At 36.6% G+C, this 25056-nt stretch overlaps 2 protein-coding genes across 6 annotated transcripts in view; one reads left to right on the forward strand and one right to left on the reverse strand.

The window, feature by feature from the left end:
• LOC131154142 (protein root UVB sensitive 3) overlaps positions 1 to 889 on the forward strand; it is a 50184-nt gene extending 49295 nt beyond the window's left edge. Inside the window, exon 16 of the mRNA XM_058106689.1 lies at positions 811 to 889. The gene's annotated coding sequence lies outside the window, so the exon portion shown is untranslated. The remainder of the gene's footprint in view (positions 1 to 810) is intronic.
• On the reverse strand, positions 40 to 24839 carry LOC131154140 (pentatricopeptide repeat-containing protein At5g66520-like). 5 transcript variants are annotated; one of them, XM_058106686.1, is made up of 5 exons: positions 23034 to 24839; positions 22418 to 22546; positions 1574 to 1716; positions 1009 to 1055; positions 40 to 561 (listed from the first exon to the last, which is right to left on the reverse strand). In XM_058106686.1, the coding sequence occupies exon 1, from the start codon at positions 24628 to 24630 to the stop codon at positions 23125 to 23127; it is 1506 nt and encodes a 501-aa protein (XP_057962669.1). In that variant the 5' UTR covers positions 24631 to 24839; the 3' UTR covers positions 40 to 561; positions 1009 to 1055; positions 1574 to 1716; positions 22418 to 22546; positions 23034 to 23124. The 5 variants fall into 5 exon arrangements, with proteins under 5 accessions (XP_057962669.1, XP_057962667.1, XP_057962666.1 ...); XM_058106684.1 differs by lacking the exon at positions 1574 to 1716; XM_058106683.1 differs by lacking the exon at positions 40 to 561 and having other exon boundaries at positions 658 to 1055.
• Between the last annotated feature and the right edge of the window lie 217 nt (positions 24840 to 25056).

Genomic DNA, 25056 nt, shown 5'->3' on the forward strand with positions numbered 1-25056 from the left:
GAATTGTGATGGATATGTAAATTGAGGTCATGAAATGCATGAATTTAAGTCTATATTAAACCCTTACCTTAAACTAGTAAGCAGGATTCATTACAAACCCTAATATACATACAATGTATGTCTAAATCCTCGCAAAAATGGATTGGAGCAAACTCTTCCAAGCATGGGGCTTGGTTATATAGTTGTTGGCTAAATGAGAGAATCCTTAAAAATGTTTTCAGGAGTGTAGCATGGCACTTGGCTATTGACACAATCGACACTCTTCATGCAAGGATAACTTCTCAGAATGCAATTCTCAGTGGAGCCTTTAACTTCCCCATCCATATACTGGTCACCAGGAACCTGCAAATGAGATAGAAAAACCTGAATTCTCCACTACATCTCCACAGGCTGTTTTCCCAAGCCTCCCAATGAGCAGCACAAGAAGTTCATCAGGAAAAGCATTACGGATTAATTAATTGCCAAACAGTTTCCATTGAAACTTGCTTCTCTGGAAGATTGCCAAAGTGAATAATGAAGCAATGTCCCCAAGTCTCCGGATAAGAAATACTCCCATGTTATCTATGCAACAAAATGAAGGATAGCTTACTGTTTGATGGACCTACAGTTGAAAAAACTTTCCACAATTCATGATAAAATATGTAAAAGAACTTCATGTTTGAGAGCTTGGAGTTTGAACTTTAGACCTTTAATTTGGAATTAGATTTACACGGATTTGAATAAAATGTAATATAAACCTATATAACATTTCATCTAAATCTACATAAATTTGGATATGAAATTCATATTTTCAAACAAAATTTGATGCAGGGCAACCAAAAAGATGGCTAAGTGCCTCGGCTACGTCTCAAACTGTCAAGGGCAGAAGTTTGGGCTATCTCTCATACCGTTTGGAGGAAAGATATTCAACTGTGGATAGAAATGTTCATGCAGCTCAAACTGCAGAATTCCACCCATCTGTTTCAGAAAACTTTGGATGTTTTATAAAGAACATTGACAGAAGGATACACCACAAGCGACCACGAGCTTTAATATCATGAAGCTTACAGCTACACCTGCAAAAAGGGGAGACAAATAATTAGTGTTGATACACACATGAAAGCCATTGCGAGCAGAACAAAAGAATTCCGAGGAAAATAACAATATGCGCGCTGGCTCATGCATGTATACATGCATCTGTGTCCAGCACCACGCAGATACATTTCTTGGGGAAGGCTATCTCTAGACAAGACAATGGCAAATGTCTTTGCTGATGCATTAGTAAAGACAACATGACATCCAGCTCAGTTCATAGTTTTCTTGTGTCAATGTTTCAGAAAAAAAACTTACGTAATCTAGATCATATATTAATATTGCTTTTAAAATATTTTTAGAGTGAGGATGGTTTAAATACTTTTTGGCAAAGAATTTGACATGAACGTTCTCCACATAATAGGTGATTGCATGCAATGAGGTCACTTAAATAATCTTGCTGGACAGAGCAAGGTGCTTAGATCACTATAGACACAAGAACTTGCAGGAAAATTTAAATTATACAAAAAAAAACGCCTACAACCCTATTTCATATCAGTACATTTTTCATCTGATCAACTCTGGTGCTTTCCACTAAAATTCTCTTGTAGCTTTACACAACCATGTGCACCCGGAGAAGTTTTCGCAGCCAACATGCTTCCCCATAAAAAGGAATCTCTTATGTTCCTAGTTCATACAATGTGCCTAATAAAAAGCAACGTTAGAACGAATGTTTAGTTAATGCAGCTGAAATTATAAAATAAGAGGTACACAAATTATATACATTTTTTTTTTCTTGGGATGGGTTAAGAACAAAAAAGACTACAGAAGACTATAGGCAAGGGATGTTAGTTTTGTTGACCTAATAAGACTAAATCTCGTTTTGATAATGACAAACTAAGGTATTTAATTGTGCTATCAAGTGTACTTAAAGGTATTATAGCTTACAAGCACAATGAACTATGTAAAGTCATAAGGAACACAAATAAATGAACAATGGCTACTAAAGAAAAGCTTGGATGAAGATCAAATTTAAAGGCTTAAAGACTTAGATAGTATTCCATGTGTATTGTAAAATAAGTCTCATGTAAGTACTTCTCAACTTAGTATTTGTTTATGAAACTCTTAGAATTAATTATTAGACCTAGAGACCTTCTTAATGACTTGGAAAATATTTTTACAAAGTCCAAATACCATTTCAAAAGGAGATAAATAAGTTTTGGAATCAAAATATAAAAGAACATTGAATTTCAGGGTGTTCAGGCGACCAAACCATTGGTTTAGTCGATCGAATGACTACTGCCATTGCTAAAGTCCAGGCAGTGTTGGTCCGGGGGACGGAACTAAGGGTTTAGTTGACCGAATGTAAAGTTCAGTAGACCGAAAGGCTGCTGCCTGCTTTGAAATTCATAATTTTAATTGGTTCGGGTGACCGAACTACAAGTTTAGTCAATTGAAGCGCGCGATATGTTCTGCGAACAGTGTGATATCTTTTCGATTTTGAAATATATTGTTACCAAAAGTTGCACAAACAATCAGATTTGAAAATCTGTTGTGCGCCATTTCTCCTTGTTGAAAAGGATTTTTCAGTTTTTCTTTCAAATTTCAAAGCTTTCAACCAGAAAACCAAATCAATCTCTTGAGCTTCGTAGCAAATATTATTTTGAGAGTATCATAGTGTTTTCTTTGTGTACGAATCTACTCTTGTAAGGACCCGGGAAAATAAAATGATAAAATAAATGTGAAAAAGAAGATTTTGGGCCAGTTAAGGATAAAACCGGCAATGGTTTTCTGGAGAGGAAGAAAACCAGCAATGGTTTAGAATTACCGCAGGTCAGTAACTGGGTAAATAGTAAAATATGGCCGGTTAAAGAGAAAACCAGTGACGATTTTCTAGAGGCATAAGAAAACCGGCGACGGTTTTCTACGCAGAGATGATTACAAGAAAGACCAGCGAGCATATTTCAATGGAAATTAAAATTTCCTCCTTCTTTCTCTCTGAAACCCTACGGTTTCTCCCTCCATTTTCTTTGATTCTTGCTCCGTTAAGCCCCGTTTTGACGATCAGGAACCACCATAAGATTCTTGGGAAGATTTTCTGCAATTTATGCGGAGCAGATTTTCAGTTTAAGGTTCTGAGGCACCATCCCAAAATCAGGGTAAGTAGAGTATTTTAAAATCTTATTCTTAATATGGAGTATATAGGGCCTAGAGAATGATAAAATAGTATCTTATTGAAGTTTGGGTTGATAAACTCAAGTTTCTGAATTAGGATTCGGGTGAGTGCTGCAGGCAACATTTCGAGGTATCCGCGGGCGAAATCTAAGAAAACAGGTAAGGAAAATTAATTATAATAGGTTTTTTTATTAAATTTCAAACCAGTTAATTTGGTTATACAAAATATATATATTTAGGTATGATTTATTTGAACAGTTAGGCATTTGAAAAATATTGACCTTTGATATAATTTATATATATATTTATGGAAAAGAAATTGTGTGGTAGGAATACAACTTTTACAATTTAATTGGTTGATGTGAGTACAGATTGATGAATTATACTGTTGAGATTGTGAACATTGGTTAGCTGTGAGTAAAGTTTATTGGTGAATAATGATTGTTTGTGAATACTGGTTGCTTGAGATTGTTGTGAGACAAATAATGCGATGTATGTATATGGGTCATTTTGTGTGGTTATTCATGTGTCTCACAATATAATGTTGGCAGGCCTGAGGAGTTTGTTATATTGCCTAGATGTAATCACGATATACGTTGGCAGACCTAAGGAGTTCGTATATTGTCATTATATATTGGGATAAAGCATTGGCAGGCCTGAGGAGGTTGTTCTACTAATATAGTACAGGTAGGTCATGGGGATTGGTATTGGTGGTTAGTGGTGCTTATGTGGGCCACGATATGTTTTCTGTGAAGATGTTAGTTCTGTGTGGACCATGTATTATGTGTTGATGTAAGTCTTATGTGGATCATGTATTCTGTGAAGATGTTAGTCCTGTGTGGACCGTGTATTTGGTATAAATGAGAGTCCTGTGTGGACGAAGTTCTCCTGTGATGACAGTTTGTGTGGAATGTGATCTGATAAGATAAATGGTATGTTAATTATATATATATATATATATATATATATATATATATATATGTGTGTGTGTGTGTGTGTGTGTGTGTGTGTGGCAAGATAAAACTTTTTGCCAAGAGCTTACTGATAAAGGCGAGTGCCCGGGTATTTTCAGTTTGGTACTAGAGCAGAGGGAAGCTACTTGTATGAGCGCGTAACATTCCCTATTCTTGGAGACTTTGCCTATATACATAACCCGAAAGCTTACTGAGTAAGGTGAGTGCCCTGATATTAGTATTAAAGTAGAGGGAAGCTACTTGTATGGGCGGATAATCTTCCCTATTCTCGGGTATTATCATTAAAAATAATTATGAATGTGAGTATGATATCAGAGGTCAGTGTTTATATATATATATGTATGTGTATATTATCAAATGATGGTTTTGTTGTTAATGGTGCATTTTCTCAGCTGCTGTTGATGGTGAAATACAAATGAATATATGTTTTGTATTATTTAAACTCTCTGCCACACACTGCTATGATTTGCTCTTCCTTACTGAAATGTATCTCACCCTAGTGGATGATCATATTTTCAAGTCCATCAGGCGATCAAGCTTAAAGCTCCAGGGTAGGATAGTATTTTGTGGTAAACTTCTAAGTGTTTGTAATAGCAGCTTATGTAGAGTTTATGTTTTTAAAATACTAGTATGTAATATAAATAAATGTTAGTAGTTGTATATGGGATATATATATAGATAGACTCTGGTATTTAAATTGAGGTTATTTACTTTTCCGCTGCATGATTGTGGTGTATGGAGAAACAGGTGTTTGAAACACGTAACCTTCGGGCCCCACTTGGCGAGTTCGGGGCGTTACAGTTGGTATCAAAGCCTAATGGTCTTGTGGACTTTAAGGATGATTTATAACAGAGTATAGGTTCGGGTTAGGATAAGGATAAGAGTGGGTAGGTTAGGAGGAATAATGGTATGGAAACTTGGAGGCAGTAATCCCTTGATGGTCTTCTGTATTTTTCCAGGGGTGACGATTTCTGGAAAACTACGGCAAATCCATTAATGGTTTCGTTTCTAGGTTGAGAGACGGGAATTTAGGGCACATAAGTTGGAATAATAGGTCGGTTGAGCACGTTGTTGTGTTAGTGTTATGATTCCGTGGTGAGACGATACGAATGAATTGTGGATTAGAACTTATATGTTATAGTAAATTTTCATGTTAAACTTGTTTCAGATATGATAAATAAGGGATTATAAGCTTATCTTAATTTTGTTTCCAAGATGGATCATAGGGGGAAGGACGTTGATACTGGAGGAGATATACACATGGATACCTCCAGTGAGGATGACGTTGATGTTTTGGCGGTGTTGCGTAGCATAACACGTCATGCTAGGAAGGAAGCTTGGAGAGAGCAGGGTCAGCCACTGGCAGTTGGGGGCTGCACATTTCAGCAGTTCACCCGAACAAATTCGCTGGCTTTTGAAGGAGGTGCAAATCCGATCGTAGCTGAGGATTGGATTTAGGAGATGGAGGAACTTCTAACTGTTCTACACTATACTGAGGAGCAAAAGGTACATTATGCCACCTTTAAGCTAGTTAGGGAGGCCAAGAGACGGTGGAGGTCGACAAAATTGGTGGAGGAGCAGCGTCCAGGGTATACATCTATTACCTGGAGCTGTTTCAGGGAGGTATTCTTCGGCAGATACTTCCCGGTGGCCACTCGAGAGGCGAAAGCAGAAGAGTTTTTACATTTGACCCAGGGGTCCATGACGGTGCAACAATATGCGGCCAAGTTTGTGGAGTTGTCACGTTTCACTCCACACATGGTTTTGGACGAGCCACTGAAAGCCCAGATGTTTAAGAAAGGATTGAGGTCGGGGATACGCGCTCAGGTGGTGGCATTGATGACTCAGAGTTTCTCTGAGTTGGTGGACAGGGTCATGGCAGTTGAGGTCAATATACAGGAGTGTGAGGCAAAAGCGAAACAGAAGAAGAGATCCATATCTTCTAGCTCACATACCGATGTCTGACATGATTCCTAGAGGAGAGATCGTGATGCTGGGGGTCAGAGGTCGAGTAGGGCTGATCAAGATTACCGGGAAAATGCATTCCACTCCATTTGTGCCAGATGTAAACGAAGGCATTGGGGGGAATGTTAGGGTGGGAATACCGTGTGCTATAGTTGTGGCAAACCTGACCAAATAGCTTGTGATTGTCGTGCTCCACCGGGCAATGCACCCACGCCTAATCAAAATAGGAGGAACAACCCGATGCCTTGTGGCGGTGGCGGCACAGCGCGTGTTTACATGCTTGGTACGACTGAGCGGGACAATGCTAAAGGCGCGGGTAATATATATATTCATGTTTGAATGAGTGTTAGTTTTTGCTTGATTTTGGGTGGTTCAATGCTGTATATATATTAGAATAGATTGAATTGTATAAATGTGGTTAATTAACTTTTAAATTGTGAAAATGATGGATTAACAAATTTCGAGGACGAAATTTTATAAGGAGAGGAGAATGTAAAGACCTGGGAAAATAAAATAATAAAATAAATGTGAAAAAGAAGATTTTGGATCGGTTGAGGATAAAACCGACGACGGTTTTCTGGAGAGGAAGAAAACTGGCGACGGTTTAGAATTACAACGGGTCAGTAGCTGGGTAAACGGTAAAATAGGGACGGTTAAAGAGAAAACCCGCGACAGTTTTCTGAAGGCATAAGAAAATCGGTGACAATTTTCTGCGCAGAGGTGATTATAAGAAAGACATGTGAGCATATTTCAAAGGAAATTAAAATTTCCTCTTTCTTTCTCTTTGAAACCCTACGGTTTCTCCCTCCATTTTCTTTGATTCTCGCTCCATTAAGTCCCGTTTTGAAGATCAGGAACCACCACGGGATTCTTGGGAAGATTCTCTACAATCTACGTGGAATAGATTTTCAGTTTAAGGTTTTGGGGCACCATCTCAAAATCAAGGTAAGTAGAGTATTTTTAAGTCTTATTCTTAATATGGAGCATATAGGGTCTAGGGAACGATAAAATAGCATTTTATTGAAGTTTGGGCTGATAAATCGAGTTTCTGAATTAGGATTCAAGTGAGTGCCACAGGAAACATTTCGGGGTATCCGCAGGTGAAATCTAAGAAAATAGGTAAGGAGAATTAATTATAGCAGACTTTTTTTTTTTTTAATTAAATTTCAAACCGGTTAATTTGGGTATACAAAATATATATATATTTAGGTATGATTTATTTGAACAGTTGGGCATTTGGAAAATATTGACCTTGGATATAATATATATATATATATATGGAAAAGAAATTGTGTGGTAGGAATACAACTTTTACAATTTAATTGGTTGATGTGAGTACAAATTGATGAATTATACTATTGGGATTGTGAACATTTGTTAGTTGTGAGTAAAGTTTATTTGTGAATAATGATTGTTTGTGAATACTGATTGCTTGAGATTGCTACGTGACAAATAATGCGATGTGTGTATATGAGTCATTTTGTGTGGTTATTCGTGTGTATCACAATATAACGTTGGCAGGTCTAAGGAGTTCGTTATATTGCCTAGATGTAACCACGATATACATTGGCAGGCCTGAGAAGTTCGTATATTGTCATTATATATTGGGGTAGAGCATTGGCAGGCCTGAGAAGGTTGTTCTACTGATATACTACGGGTAGATCATGAGGATTGGTATTGATGATTAGTGGTGCCTATGTGGGCCACGATATGTTTTCTATAAAGATGTTAGTCCTGTGTGGACCATGTATTCTGTGTTGATGTTAGTCATGTGTGGACCAGTCCTGTGTGGACCATGTATTCTGTGTTGATGTTAGTCCTCTGTGGACTAGTCCTATGTGGACCATGTATTTTGTGTTGATGTTAGTCCTTTGTGGACTAATCCTGTGTGAGCCATGTATTTTATGAAGATGTTAGTCCTATGTGGACTGTGTATTTGGTATAAATGAGAGTCATGTGTGGATGAAGTTCTCGTGTGTGGACAGTTTGTGTGGAATGTGATCTGATAAGATAAATGGTATGTTAATTTAATTATATGTATATGTTTGGGCAAGGAAAAACTTTTTGCCAAGAGCTTGTTGAAAAAAGACGTGTCCTGGTATTTTCAGTTTGGTATTAGAGCAGAGGGAAACTACTTGTATGGGTAGGTAACCTTCCCTATTCTTAGAGACTTTGCCTATATACATAGCTCGAGGGCTTACTGAGTAAGGTAAGTGTCCTGATATTAGTATCAGAGTAGATGGAAGCTACTTGTATGAGCGGGTAATCTTCCCTATTCTCGGGTATTATCATTAAAAATAATTATAAAATGTGAGTATGATATCAAAGGTCAGTGTTTATATATATGAATGCATGTATGCTATCAGATGATGGTTTTGTTGTTAATGATGCATTTTCTCAACTGCTGTTGATGGTGAAATACAAATGAATATATGTTTTGTATTATTTAAACTCTCTGCCACATACTGCTATGATTTGTTCTTCCTTACTAAGATGTGTCTCACCCTAGTGGATGATCATATTTTCAGGTCCATTAGGCAATCGAGCTTAGAGCTCCAAGGCAGGGTAGTATTTTGTGGTAAACTTCGAAGTGTTTGTAATAGCAGCTTATGTATAGTTTATGTTTTTAAAATACTGGTATGTAATATAAATAAATGGTAGTAGTTGTATATGGGATATATATATAGATAGACTCTAGAATTTAAATTAAGGTTATTTACTTTTCCGCTGCATGATTGTGGTGTATGGTATCAGAAACAGGTGTTTGAAACATGTAACCTTCGGGCCCCACTTGGTGGGTTCGAGGCGTTACAACTCTATTGAGAGAGTTTTCCATTGTACAAAATCAATTATTGATTTCTCTGTAAACTGACAGTTCTAGTCATGAATCGTTGACAAGCGAGAGGATTGTTCTTACTTGAGAGGTAACTCCACCTATGTAAAGGAGAGAGGCAACTCGGCCTAGTAAAGGAGTGGGGTGCTCCGCCCAGGCAAAGGAGAGAGGTAACTGCACCTATGTAACGAAGAGAGGCGACTCCGCCTATTAAAGGAATTTTGTAAAATGCATCTCCGCTTACTGAAAGAGAGAAGCTTCTCCACCTAGAAGGAGAGATAGTAAAATCCTCATAACTGGTTGCATGAGACAAGGACGAAGGCACGGTTGTAGAAGCTTGTAAAAAATTCCGATGTCACTCTCTCCCTTATTTATTTTTCACGCATATTTATATTGAAGTATAACGGCTGTGTAAGTTGTGAATAGTTTGTTTAGATTTGTGAATGTTGTGAATGATTTGAATATCCTTATCAATCAAACTCTGCTGCAGTTACTAATTTAAGTTTGATTAAATCTGTTGATATTATATTGTATTGATTCATTACTCTCCCAAGCTCTAGCATAAACCTTAGTGTGGCTGAGTATATTCATTATTAATATTGATCTGCTACAAGCATTGTCCATAGTGCGTGATTGATTACATATTGATATATAAGTTTAAGCTTTCTCATATTTAGGAATATTGATATTGGTATAATTGTTTAATGAAAATACTTTTTGGTGATTAAAATATTTAGAGCAGGTGTTAAATAAGTTTTAAAATTAATTAAGCTCCGCACATAAGATTTTAAAATATCCAATTTACCCCCCTCTTGGGATTGCTCCTTAACTTTCAATTAGTATCAAAGCTTAGGTTGCAATTGTTGTGTCGGGCACCCCACTTGTGCCAAACACCAACACTACAACTATTGCTATTGAATATATAAGAAATTAAAGCAATGCAGAAACTAATAAAAAAACAGTAAAAAAAAAAAAAAAAAAACAAGACAAGAAATTTATGAGGTTCGGTATAGAATTACCTACGTGCTCGGGCGCCGATGAGCAATCCACTACTTCTTGACAAAGTACAACTTTGAGGTGTGTTTTACAAATGAAGAATTGAGCTCTTTATATAGCTTCAACCTCAAGTCCAAAAAACACTTCTCTCTAATGTGGGACAAATAATATAAAAAATTCAAAAAAACCTTTTATACTAATGTGAAACTATTCTACCAATGTGAGACAAAAAAACAACAAATCTCCACCTTGACGATAAATTCAACAAAATTTTCAATCAACAACATTTTTTGGAGTTCCACATCATCGGCGTCTTCCAAAAATATTCAAACGTGCAGGATATTGATCAAGTCCAAACAATGTTTGAACTTAATTGTTGTCACAATCTTGGTCAACATATCTGCGGGATTTTCAGTTGCAGCAATCTTCTGAAGAAGTATCTTGCCTCCATCAATAATATCCCCCATAAAATGAAACCGATTGTCGATGTGCTTCGTTCGTGCATGGTAGACTTGATTCTTTGCCAAATGAATAACACTCTGGCTTTCATAGAACACAACAATGTGTTTCTGAACAACTCCCAAATTTTCAAGTAAACCCTGCAACCATATAGCTTCCTTAACAGCCTCTGAAACTGCCATGTACTCTACTTTTGTTGTAGACAAGGCAATGGTAGACTGTAAGGTAGACCTCCAACTCACCGGACTATTAGCAAATGTAAAAACATATCCACTAGTTGATCGATGTTTATCCAAATCATCTGCAAAATCAGAATCCACATATCCAACAATACATTGATCAATAGTATTATTTTTCTCAAATACTATACCAACATCAATCGTATTCATAATATATCTCAAAATCCATTTCACAGCTTGTCAATGTCCTTTACCTAGATCATGCATATACCTGCTCACCATACCAACAACTTGTGAAATATCAGGTCTAGTACAAACTATTGCATACATCAGACTACCAACATCACTTGCATAAGGAACCTGTGACATATACTTACGTTCCTCATCTGATTTAAATGATAAAGCCGCACTAAGTTTGAAATGAGGAGCAAGAGGAGTGCTTACTGGTTTTGACTGCTTAGACATGCCAAAACTCTGTACTACCTTCTTCAAATACTGTTTTTTAGACAAATTAACTCTTACTCTCATTCTGTCTCTGTGAATCTCCATGTCAAGTATCTTCTTTGCTTCATCAAGATCTTTCATCTCAAACTCTTGATTTAACTGACTTTTCAACTTGTTGATTTCTTCCCTATTCTTTGAAGCTATCAACATATCATCAACATACAAGAGTAAATATATAAAAGATCCATTTTGTAGTTTGCGAAAATAAACACAATGATCATGTTTATTTTTGATGTACTTCTGTCCCATCATAAACTAATAAAATCGTTTGTGCCACTATCTTGGAGTCTGTTTTAAACCATACAACGATTTACCCAATTTATATACCCAATTTTCTTTTCCAGCAACCTGAAATCCATCTGGCTGAGTCATATAGATTTCCTCTTCCAAATCACCATGTAAAAATGCAGTTTTTACATCGAGCTGAACTAGTTCAAGATCAAATTATGCTACCAAAGCTAACAAAATTCGAATGGAAAAATGTTTAACAACTGGAGAAAATACCTCATTATAATCAATGCCTTCCTTCTGTGCGTAACCTTTAGCTACCAATCTATCTTTGAAGCGAACATTATATGCATCTGGAAATCCTTCTTTTTTTACATAAACCCATTTGCAACCAATTGTTTTCTTCCCCTTGGGTAGCTGGGCTAGCTCCCAAGTCTGATTCTGATGAAAAGACTGCATTTCTTCATCCATTGCTCTTTTCCACTTGTCTGATTCAGAGTTCCTCATTGCTACTTTGAAAGTGTAAGAAACATTATCATCCACAACTGGAAGTGTATAGGCCACCATATCAGTATACCGAGCAGGTTTTCGAATTTCTCGTCTTGTCCTTTGAGAAACAATTGATTCTTGTTGCTGTGAAAATTCTCGAATTGAAATCTCCTCTTCTTGTACACTATTCCCCACCGTAACTGGAGAGTTACCTTGTGTAGTCTCATTTCTCACTAGATTTCCCAAAATTGTCTCAACCTCTACCTGTTGTTGAGTATCACTGGTCTTCTCTTTAACTCGTGACTCCTTACGTATTGTTTTCTTCATCATCGCAAGTTCATCAAAAGTCACATCCCTGCTTAAAATCATTTTTTTTCGTCTTTAGACACCAAAGACGATATCCTTTGACTCCTGCACTTATCCCCAAGAATATTGCTTTCTTGGCTCTTGGATCCAACTTAGATTCTTTAACATGATAATAAGTCATAGTACCAAATACATGTAAAGAATCATAATCACTAGCAGACTTTCCAGACCATACCTCATAGGGTGTTTTTTCCCTTATTGCAGATGATGGTAGACGATTGATGAGATGACACGCATATCTAACAACCTCACCCCAAAACCTTTTGTCTAACCCAGCATTAGACAGCATATATCGAACTTTCTCTAGCAAAGTCTGATTCATGCGCTATGCCACCCCATTCTGTTGTAGTGTATTTTGAACTGTGAAGTGTCGAGCAATACCTTCATCCTAACATACCTTCATAAATGGGTTGCTTGTGTATTCACCACCATTATCTGATCTGAGCTGTTTAATCTTTTTGTCAGTTTGAGTTTCAACTAATTTTTTCCACTTAAGGAAAATATCACACACTTCATTTTTATGCTTCATAGAATACACCCAAACTCTTCTAAAAAAATCATCAACAAAAATGACAAAATAATGCATACCATCCAACGAAACCGTTTTTGTGGGCCCCCATACATCTGTATGGATGCAGTCTAAAATACATTCAGTCTAATGGATTGTTGTGTCAAATTTCACTCTAGTTTGTTTTCCCAGAATGCAATGCTCACAAAATTCAAGTTTGCATACCTTTACACCCTTAAAAAAACCTCGCTTAGCTAATTGTTGCAAATATTTTTCTCATGCATGTGCTAATCACATATACCATAACCTAGTTGTATCTGAACCTGCATCTTTCTCAGAAACAACAGCTGCTAAGCCAATAACTGTACTACCTTGTAAATAATACAAGTTATTTTTCCTTATTCCTTTAATCACCACTAGCGCACCTGATTTAATCTTTAAGGTTCCATCTTTCAAAGTGATAGTGAACCCTTTAGATTTTAAGACACCCAATGAAATCAGATTCTTCTTTAGGCTTGGAACATACCTAACATCAGTTAAGGTCTTAATAGTTCCATCTTGACATTTCAACTGTATTGATCCTATTCCAATTGTTTTATAAGTATTATCATTTCCCATAAAAACAACCCCACCATCTAATTCTTCAAAATTAGAAAATCATTCCTTATTGGGACACATGTGATAGGAACAACCAGAATCCAAAATCCACTCACCAAAATAATGTGACGAAAATGTTCCAACAAGAGAAAAATCTGACTCACTTCCATCATCATTGGCTATATTGGCATTAGAATGTGCTTTGCCCTTATTCTCCTGGGCAATCTTTCTTCTAATGCCCTCTCTCACGACAAAAGGTGCATTCATCTTTAGCAGGTCTCCCACGAGATTTACTCTTCCCATGAGATTTACTCTTCCTTCCAGGCATACGACTCTGAGAACGTCCCCTTATTGTTAGTGCTTCTGCTGTTTCCTTATGGACCCTCTAATCCTTCTTTCTGCATTCAGTACTAATCAATATAGTATAAACAGCATCATAAGTAACTTTATCTTTCTCATACAATAAAGTGGTGGTCAAATGTTCATACTCATCAGGGAGAGAATTCAGTGACAATATGGTTTTATCCTCATCTTTCACCTTTTCATCCAAATTTAACAAATCGGCCAAAATTTTATTGAAAGCATTTATGTGGTCATTAATCGAAATACCTGGTTGATACTGGAAGCGAAACAATTTCCTTTTCAAATAAAGCCGATTCTCTAGACTCTGGGTTATAAATGTATCTTCCAATGTCTTCCACAATTTCTTTGCAGATGTCTCCCTCATAACACAATATTTCTGATTTTTGGCGAGACACAGACGAATCGTACCCATGCCTGACGATTGATCTTTTCCCAATCTTTGTCACTCATATCTACTGGTTTATCATCCAAAACAATATCTAGTTCTTGCTGATACAAGATGTCCATCACCTCACATTGCCACATACCAAAATTATTGGTACCATCAAATTTCTCCACCTCAAACCGAGCATTAGCTATCGTCTTCGATGATGATGTCGAAGCTGAAGGGGTTGGAGTTCGTGTGGACAGAGTTTTTTCTACTACTGCACTAGTTTCTGTCATCTTCTATATATTCAATAGCAACCAACAAAGTAAAAGGCCTAGGATGAATAGTACGTACCAACTGTGTCTACTTTATTTTATCCTATGAAATTCCACTTTGACCAGGCCGACCTCCAGGAAGCGACTGAGCCGCAATGGTTTCTGAGCACTCTCTTAGACAAGGTCTTTCTTAGGCATCAAACGTGGAATCAAGAATCCTAACAGAGGAACACCTCCGTATCAATACTATTCAACCTAGCTCTGACACCAATTGTTGTGTCGAGCACCCCACTTGTGCCAAACACCAATACTACAACTATTGTTATTGAATATATAAGAAATTAAAACAATGCAGAAACTAATAATAAAACAGTAAAAAAAAAACAAAACAAGAAATTTACGAGGTTCGATATAGAATTACCTACGTCCTCAAATGCCAATGATCAATCCATTACTTCTTGACAAAGTACAACTTTGAGGTGTGTTTTACAAATGAAGAGTTGAACTCTTTATATAGCTTCAACCTCAAGTCAAAAAAATACTTTTCTCTAATGTGAGACAAATAATATAAAAAATTCAAAACAATCTTTTATACTAATGTGGAACTATTCTACCAATGTGAGACAAAAAAACAACAGCAATAAATTCTAATAGGTAGTTACACAAAGATTTAAATGGCAAACCTAAGTGTGTCTCCATTCAGTGAAGGTCAATCCTCTACTAGGCCTCCAATATTTTGCAGTGAAAACTACACCTTCTAGAAACAAAGAATGAGAATCTTTTTACAAACCATGAATTGGAGGGCTTGGAAAGTAGTTGTCCAAGGAAATTACGTGCCTACTAAATTCACTGAAAGTAAAGAAATCCCTAAAGAAGAAAGTGAAATGAATGAGGCCGACATGAAGCTTATGCAATTAAATTCAAGTGTCATGAATGCACTTTATTGCACATACGCAAACTAGTTTAATAGGATAATGGGCTGCAAGAGTGCCAAAGAAATGTGGGAGAAGTTAGAAAAAATTTATGAAGGAACCATAGACGTTAAGGATAGTAGAATAGAATAGACATGCTCACTAGTGAGTTTGAAACTTTTAGAATGAACCCAGAAGAATCCATATCTAGTATGTACATTAGGTTCACTCATATTATAAACTCCCTCAATGCTCTAGGAAAGAATTACCCTACCTATGAAATGATTAGAAAAGTTCTTTGAGGACTCCCATCTATTTGGGAACCTAAGACTAGCCATAAATGAAGGTAGAAACTTGAAGGCAATGACTCTAAAAGAGCTTATAGAGTCACTTCTCATGTATGAGATGACTATAAACGAAAGAGCTAGTGAAAACCCAAAAGCCAAGAAATCCATCGCCCTTAAAGCTTCTAAGGAAAGCTCTAGTGATGAAGATGAAGAGGAGATGGATGTAAATGACATAGCCTTTATAACCAATAGACTTGGAATATTCATTAAAAAGAATAAGAAATTTACAAGAAATTTCTGAGACTTCAAAATTGGATAAAGGAGAGTCAAGAAGAAGAGAATCTAAAGTAGAACCACCTACTTGCTACAACTGCAAGGTGGTTAGACATTATAAACTAGAATGTCCATTACTAGAAAGGGATTCTAAGAAGAAGAAGAAGAAAAAGGCAATGAAGGTCACTACCTAAGACAATTTAAGTTCCATTAGTTCAGGAAGTGAATCAAGCGACCAAGAGGTTGCTAACGTTTGCCTTATGGCATGGGATGATGATGAAGTACAAAGTTCCTCTTCGAACTTAGTTAACGTATCATGCAATGAATCGTGTGTTGATTCATATGATGAATCTAATGATGAAAGTATGCCTCCTTATGAAGAACTACAAAGAGAATTATTTAAAATTCATAAAATTCAAATCAAGAAGACCAAACGATACACTTCATTGAAAAATGAGAATCAAGCCTTAGTGAAAGAGTTAGATCTCAAATTATTCTTGAAAAAGAAAAGGACTAAAAATTAAGAGGTTAGAGAATAAGACTGAAAGAATGACAAAAGAGCTAGACGACCTAAGATCCCAAACCACTATTGAAAATGAGAAGGAACTGTAAATAACAAGCTTAGAAAGCAAGATTGATGACTATGCTAAGATCATCCATAAATTTAAAAGTGATAAAGAGAACTTTGATAAGCCGATAGGTTCACAAAAGATGACCTTAGACAAAGAAGACATTGGATTCAATGGCAAAGAGAACAAGAAAAAGAAGAATCTCTATATAATGTACTTTGCGGAAAAGTCAAAATTCTATGCTAGCACTTCGTCAAATGCTTATACTCACACTACGTGCTTCCTAAGTAAAAAGAAGGGTCATATCAAATTTGATTGCCCGTTCAAAAGGAAAAATGTGAAAACCAAACATGTTTGGAGAATCAAAGAATCATCCAGTACTAACCCCTTAAGACCCAAGCAAGAATGGGTACCAAGAAGAATAACCTAATCTCTAAAATAATTCTTCCTTAAATCTTAGGATTAGTCATCCCTTTAGGATTAAGAAGATTCAATTAGACCAAAATGAAAAGGGTTAGAGATGCCTTATTAGTGTATAGAGTTTGAGTTGTTCAATTCTAATATATGAAGAGATTTAGCAATGACTCTAATAATGCTCTAATAGTGGATTATGCTTAAAATATCAAATCCTAGTAGATGTTTCTACTATCCTAAGGACCTTAGAGAATTAAGACAAAATAAAAAATTCATATGATAAATCTAATATAACCCCTTATCATGGCTGACTGGTTAATGGATGAAAGTATTAGCTATAGCTCAAGGGATAAGAGGGCATGCTAGCTTAGGACTAAAAAAAAAAAAAAAAGGAATTTTTCTTGACATAAATCTAAAAGACATCATCATTCCAAAATAATATGGGCTTGAATGATTAGAACTTGCTTATCATGCTCAATCCACAAGCATGAAAATATTAGGCTCATCCTTGATAAAAGACCATACTCCAAATTCAGCTCCTAATCTTATCAAACACTTGGTGAATCTCTACATAAGACAATTACAGGCTATTCAACTCAAATCATAGATAATATTCTGCACCTTGGAACCTAGAAAATGTGTTGTGCAAATCAAAAATGAAATGAGTTGAGACAATTGGAAGTTAGTTCCTAAACCTATTGATCACATAAGTATTGGAACTAAATGATTATGAAAATGGCATTGTTGGCCTAAACAAGTCTACATTGGCTACACAAGGATTCAATTAAGCTAAATCGTAAAACCATTCAAACCTTATCCGATCATAATATTCTTCTTGCTTGGTAAAATGGAGATTTTATATGGAAGTTTGCTAAATGAATGATCTTAGATCAAAAAGGAGAAAACTTGAAGAAAATTAGGCTTATTCATGCTAGGGAAGTAGTATGAGGAGAATGAGATCATTAACTTAAGAATTCAGGGGTAATTTCAAGAAAATTTGAAAATTTAGGACATTCGGGCAAGCGAAGGGTGAAGGTCAGCCGACCGAACACCTACTAAACCTGATCGTTGAGAGTTGTAAGTGTTCCAGGCAACTAAAAGTATAACAAGTAGTCAATCGAATGCTTCGGGCGACTGAATCCATTGTCTAGTTGATCGAATGCCTACTGCGTTAGGAGTTTCAAAAATCCATGTTCGGGTGACTGAACTGTTCATTCAGTCGACCAAACTGGGCAGCTATAGAAACTTAACTCGCGAAAAAACCCTAACGTTTGCCTATTCAGCTCCCTGAACCCTATTCTTCTCTCACCCGAAGGTGCGTCTCACTCCATTCTACCTCTCTACACTTCGATTTTTGTCTTTTAAACTCAAATCTGAGCTTCAAATCTCTGATCTCTTAGCTTTCCAACTTGAAAAACATGCCAAGAGAGAAGCGTATTGCTCGAAAGACTCCCTCCTTAGGTCACGATGACACTGAGGCTATTTATCATTGGCTCTTGACTCAAGGAGCTAAGAAGATCTACAATGAGCATCTACGCTCTTTGGAACCCATCTTAGGTAAGATTCTAGACATTCCTTTTATGCAAGAACACTTTCCCCATATTCTTCTAGGTTTGCTGACCTAGGTTGGGATAGATTTGTGATGTATCAACCCCAAGGGGTGTATCCAAATGTAGTATGTCTAATTTATGCAAATTTAGGAAGGGAGGGTGACCAATATACCACCCAAGTAATGTCCAAATCCTTCACACTCACTCCCAACAACATTGCTATGAGGTTTCATCTTCATTGTGGTGACTTTGAGTGTCCTAGAGGAGGACCCACTTGGACCATGGAACACGAATTCACTCTCCAAGAATTTCTGCCGCTTTTTTCAGCTGAGCCTAACTATAATTATGAGCATACTCCTTGATATAAAAGTCTCACTCTAGAAGCCAAAATTATACACCTAATCATCACTTACAACATCCTTCCCAGGACCGGATTTAGGGATCACGTGTCATATTTGGATTGTTTCGTGATGTGACTATACACAGGTAGACGTCTAGATCTACCCTCTCTTATTATCAAGTGGATGATAGCCAAGGAGGAGACCCGTAGAGTCATTCTTCCTTATGGAGGGGCTCTCAATCTCATTTTTGAACATATTGGCCTAGTGGGTCCTTCCACTTTGTTCATTAAAAGAAAAACCTTAGACAGATTCTCATCAACCACGATCAAACTAATGGGATATGAACTGGATAGAGCACTTGGTTGAATCCCCAAACACCGTCAACCTCCAAGAGATGATTTAAATGTACGCATGGAGGAGGAACGTGCATATGCACGTCAGGGTGATCCACACGATGAGGAGCCACATGCTCAGGCTGGTCAAGTTGCTGCTTCTCCTGATTATCCCACCATCCTAGGAACTCTCAGGATTTTTGCCAAAATATGAACTTCAGGTTTGATGCTATGCAGCATGATATGCATTCAAACTTTCGTTTAATCAATTAGTGCCTCGCCACGATTGAAAGCCACATGGGTAGCACTTCTTCATCTAAAGGGAAAGCACTCATGGAGGAAAGCTTGAGCGAAGAAGAGGATGACTATATCTGGTTGTAATTTCATGGTACTTGTTTTGTATTCTGAATAAGTTGAAAACAACTTCTTTGTGTATGTTTATTGATATATATATATATATATATATATATATATATATATATATATATATATATATATATATATATTACAATCATTATAAGTTATATTTTGGAAATACGAACTATGTATGCATGTTGAACTGCTGAATGTTGATTGTGACCTTCTACTGATGGTCCTATTGTTGTGAACTACATGTTATTGGCAAACGGATGTTTGTTTTTGCTGTTCATTTGATTGGTTGTGCCATACTATTTAATTTTTGTTGAGATCTTTTTGCTAACGTCCAGAGGGGGAGAATAAGCAAAATGACTTTAAATAATACTTTTGTATTTTCCACAGGAGGAGAATAATAAGCAAAATGTATTCTATGTAAAAAAGGAAAACTTTTTCAGCTAAATGCAAAAATTTATTATAAAATATCTTTTGAATTCTAAGTCGAAAGGGGAAAAATGTTTTGTGAAAGGGGAGAATTTAAATCACAATTAAGCTTAAATAAATAATTTTACAGTGTTTATTTTATGATTATGATATTGTGAGGGGGCACCTTATCAAGTTTACCTCATTTTACTCCTTATTCGTCATCATTAAAAAGGGGGAGATTATTGGTCTAACAAGGTTTAATCTCGTTTTGATACTGACAAACTAAAGTATCTAATTGTGCTATTAAGTGTACTTACTGGTATTATAGCCTACAAACACAATGAATGATGTAAAGTCATGAGGAACACAAGTAAATGAAGAATGGCTACTAAAGAAAAGCTTAGATGAATATCAAGTTCAAAGACATGAAGACTTAGTATTCGATGTGTATTGTAAAATATGTCTCATGTAAGTACTTCTCAACTTAGTATTTGATTATGAAGGTCTTAGGATTAATTATTGGACTTAGATACCTTTTTAATGACTTGGAAAATATTTTTACGAAGTACAAATATCATTTCAAAAGGAGATAAATAAGTTTTGGAATCAAAATACAAAAGAACATTGAATTTCAGGGTGTTCGGGCACTAGAGGGTTATGCTCAGTCGATCGAATGCAGGAGTTTGAACAAATTGGTTTGACATTAAAGAGTTCAGGTGACCGAACCATTGGTTTAGTCGACCGAATGGCTACTGTCATTGTTAAAGTCCAGACAGTGTTGGTTTGGGGACCGAACTAAGGGTTCAGAAGAAATTTTAGTCAGTCGAAAGGCTACTGCCTGCTTCGAAATTCATAATTTTAATTGGTTCGGACGACCAAACTACAAGTTCAGTCGACTAAGGCATGCGATATGTTCTGCGAACAGCGCGATATCTTTTCAATTTTGAAATATATTGTTACCAAAACTTACACAAGCAGTCATATTTCAAACCTAACTATAAAAGGCTAACCCTAATCGTGTTAGGGCAAGCAACCACATTGATTTTACATTGAAAATCTATTGTGCGCCGTTTCTCCTTGCCGAAAATAATTTTCTGGTTATTCTTTCAAAGTTCAAAGCTTTCAACCCAAAAAACCAAATCAATCTCTTGAGCTTCGTAGCAAATATTATTTTGAGAGTATCATAGTGTTTTCTTTGTGTACAAATCTGATCTATTGAGAGAGTTTTCCATTGTACAAAATCATTTATTGATTTCTCTATAAATTGATGACTCTGGTTGTGAATCGTTGACAAGCGAGGACTGTTCTTGCTTGAGAGGTAACCCAACCTATATAAAGGAGAGATGTGACTCGGCCTAATGAAGGAGTGGGGTGCTTCGCCCAAGCAAAGGAGAGAGGTAACTTCACCTAAGTGACAAAGAGAGATGAGTCCGCCTATTGAAGGAGTTTTGTAAAAGGCATATCCGCCTACTGAACAAGAGATGCTTCTCTGCCTAGAAAGAGGGATGGTAAAAGCCTCATAGCGGTACAAGGACGTAGGCACGGTTGCCGAACCTTGTAAAAAATTCCGATGTCACTCTTTCCCTTATCTCATTTATTTTTCAAGCATATTTATATTGAAGTATAACTGTTGTGTAAGCTGTGAATAGTTTGTTTCAATTTGTGAATATTGTGCATGTTTTGAATGATTTGAATATCCATATCAATCAAACTTTGTTGTAGTTACTAATTTAAGTTTGATTAAATCTGTTGATATCATATTGTATTGATTAATTACTCACCCAAGCTCTAGCATAAACCTTAGTGTGGCTGAGTATATTCATTATTAATATTAATCTGCTGCAAGCATTGTCCATAGTGCGTGATTGATTACATATTGATATATATAAGTTTAAGCTTTCTCATATTTAGGAATATTAATATTGGTATAGTTTTTCGCTAAAAATACTTTGTGGTGATTAAAATATTTAGAGCACGTGTGAAATAAGTTTTAAAATTGATTAAGCTTCCGCACATAATATTTTAAAATACCCAATTCACCCCCTCTTGTGATTACACCTTAACTTTCAAGTTTAAAGCAACAACTCTTTCCATTTTTCTATATTCAAATTTCTATAATATTTTACTTTGGCAGGTAAATAGAAATCAAGAAGCATACAGTGAAGTAAGAGAATATATTAACAAGCGGATAGCAACACAGCCCACATGCATATACATGCAACCACATGAGCACTTGGCACTTCTATTTGGAAATATCAATAATAATAAGCATAGAGTTTAATCCTTATGGTTATATTTGATTGGAAAAATGTTTATCATGAAAAATAGAATCATTATAATTGAATAATTTGATAGTTTACACAAAAAATATGCTATTTGTATAAAGCAAATAACGGTACAAAATAGATAAGAAATAACTACTGCCAAATTTCATCATGGAATGTCTATTCCTCTCCTATTACATGTTAGATAGAATAACACAAGTTTTTCAAGAGTGTAAATTCTTAGATCCCTATACACTTCTCATTACATTCTCATTATATTCCATCCTATTCCTAGGAAGAGGTATTTTGCAAACCAAATGTTATAATCATTGTTCCTTCAATAGAATAGACTTTTCTCATGTCTAGTCAAAGGAAAGGCCAACATATCATGGGCGGAGGGTACTCACTGCCAGATGACTTCTATTTCCTAGAGAAGCACTTTTTGGAGAATGTTTTTGAAAGCCACCAGCAATCCTTGGCAGCTACTTTCATAAGCATCACTGCTTGGTTTTAGCTCTTGTACAAACAACAGCTACCTGAACAATTAGGTATCTCCTAATTAGTATCATACAGCCATTAATAATGAAATTCAATAAACATTGCACTTATGAATTGTGTGACAAGGTGATCAGAATATCACATCATTATACAATGATACAAACATTAAAACAGCACAAGAAATGCTAAAATTCTTAAATAATGCTAACCCTCAAATTAGAGAACTCTTGTTTTGGCAACCGACATAACTAAGTAAAATAAGGAAAAGAAAGTTATAACTGTCTTATTTTCTTTCAACAAAAAGAAAACCGACATTTGCAATTAACTGAAGATTATAGCTTATTCAGGTCCCACGTGGTGAGAAATGTCAGCAAAGAAACAAAGCCATAATATTTGTGAATTCTTGTACATATTCTTTTAGCATCCCTAATAATTTATTTTCAATTTCAAATTATCAAATCAATAAGAAGAAAGATAAAAATTCATTTTTTCAAGAATCAAGATAGAAGAAAGAATAGCTGTAACCTGGATCGCTGATTGATACAGACTCCACGAGTAGAGAAGATCTGCAGTGGCAGCATAGCGCAAGCTTTCTGTGCCATTAGATTTGTACACATTAATTTTCTGTAAATTCCACGATCAATTTACTTAAGTTTTTACACACTTCTAAGGCACAAGGGTGTGACCTATCTCCAGCTACAAACTCAAAACAAAAGCCATTTACTTCAAGCAAGCTGCAACCAGGGTTCTTTCTACAAACGGTATTCTTCATTTCCTCTTTAACCTTTTCCACCTGATCCCATCTTCCAGCCTCCCTGTACAAACCTAATAAAGATACATAAATAGCCGCATTCCAGGGCTCATCGATCATTAGCCATCTTGCAGCAATTTCTCCAACTTCAACATTCTTGTAGACCCTGCAGGCATTAAAGAGAGCACCCCAAATTGCAGCATTTGCCTCCACAGGCATTTCCTCAATAAAACGGAAGGCTTGATCAATCAATCCAGCCCGACCAAGAAGATCAACCACACAACCGAAGTGCTCAACAATTGGATCAACCCCATATTCCAACTTCATTCTGTTGAAATAGCTCAAGCCCTCTTTCACTAGTCCTGAATGTGAGCACCCAGCGAGAAGCGCAACAAATGTAACAGCATTCGGTTTAACCCCAGAGCTCACCATTTCTTCAAATGCCTCAATCAATTGCCTGCCAAGACCATGCATGGCCAACCCAGACATCAAAGCGGTCCATTCACCAACATTTTTCTTCCTAGCTCCTTCAAAAACGCACAATGCATTCATTATGCTACCACATTTGACATACATATCTATCAAAGCAGTAGTGATAAGGCTGTCAAATTGGTCGCCCTTCCTTTGGCGTATACTTGAATGAATCCATCTACCCATATCCAAAGCGCCCAGATTCGCACAAGCACAGAGTACACTCATGATGGTGGAATCATTAGGCTCCATTTTTGCATCCACCAACTCACGAAACAAGCCTAATGCCACTCCAAACCGACTCTTTCGAACGTAACCGGCAATCATGGCACTGTAGGAAACAACATTTCTGTCGGGCATATTATCAAACACCTGACGTGCCGACTCAACCGAACAAAAATCCACATAACAGGTAACCAAAGTGGTCCAAGTAGCAATATCCCGATGACCCATCTCATCAAAAACCTGATGGGCCACAGAAATCCTATTATTCGATCCGTACAAGAATATCAGCGAATTCTGCACGAACAAGTCCGAGCCGAACCCGTGTTTGAGAGCTTGGGAATGGATTTCTTCGCCTTGTGCAAGGTGGGAGAGGCTAGAACAGGCCTTGAGCAAGAAGGGGAAGGTGTAGTGATCAGGAGGAGTACCATGGCGGCACATTTGACGGTAGAGATGTAGCGCTTGAAGTGGGTCGGTGCTGGCAGCATAGGCGCGGAACATGGTGTTGTAGATGAAGGTAGATGGGAGTTGAATTTGGTCGAAAAGGAGGCGGGCGTGGGAGAGGGAGGAAGGAATGCGAGGATCGGCGTAGAGAGCGATGAGCTTCCGGAGGTGAATCTCTTGCTGCTGAAGCCCGGATGTTATGATGCAAGCGTGAAGTCGCTTCGCCTCTTGCATGTCCTGTGGACGCTAAGGAAGCTAAAACAGTCTCCAAACAGCTACTAAGCATTAACCCCTTGAACCCTGTTTGCCTGTTTCTGGTTTCTGTTTTCTGTTTTTTTTTTTTTTTTTTTTTTGTTGGTTTTTGTTCTATGTTTTCGTTTTCGTTTTTGTTTTTGTTTTTGTTTTAAATGAGTGAAATTTAAATTGGGATGAAGCCAAGGCGCTGGAGCTATTGGTGTTGTTACTTGTGAGTCAACGTATAGAAGGCAGGACCTCTAATCTAGACCTAGTCAGTGGAGTGCTCATACAAAATGCATAATTTTCATTCACAAGTCCACAATTTTCATTCTCCTTTTTTCTTTTCCAATTAATGCTCAATATTTGTCTACATTCTTTATTTTAAAAAGATTATAAAAAAACAAACATTAAATTTTGTTGGGA

The sequence above is a fragment of the Malania oleifera genome, chromosome 4 (genome assembly GCF_029873635.1).
Source record: "Malania oleifera isolate guangnan ecotype guangnan chromosome 4, ASM2987363v1, whole genome shotgun sequence".
NCBI classification, from domain to species: Eukaryota; Viridiplantae; Streptophyta; class Magnoliopsida; order Santalales; family Ximeniaceae; genus Malania; species Malania oleifera.

Bases quoted from the DNA above. Each gene is read 5' to 3' on its own strand.
- LOC131154140 (XM_058106684.1), bottom strand. From the start codon at position 24,630: ATGCAAGAGGCGAAGCGACTTCACGCTTGCATCATAACATCCGGGCTT.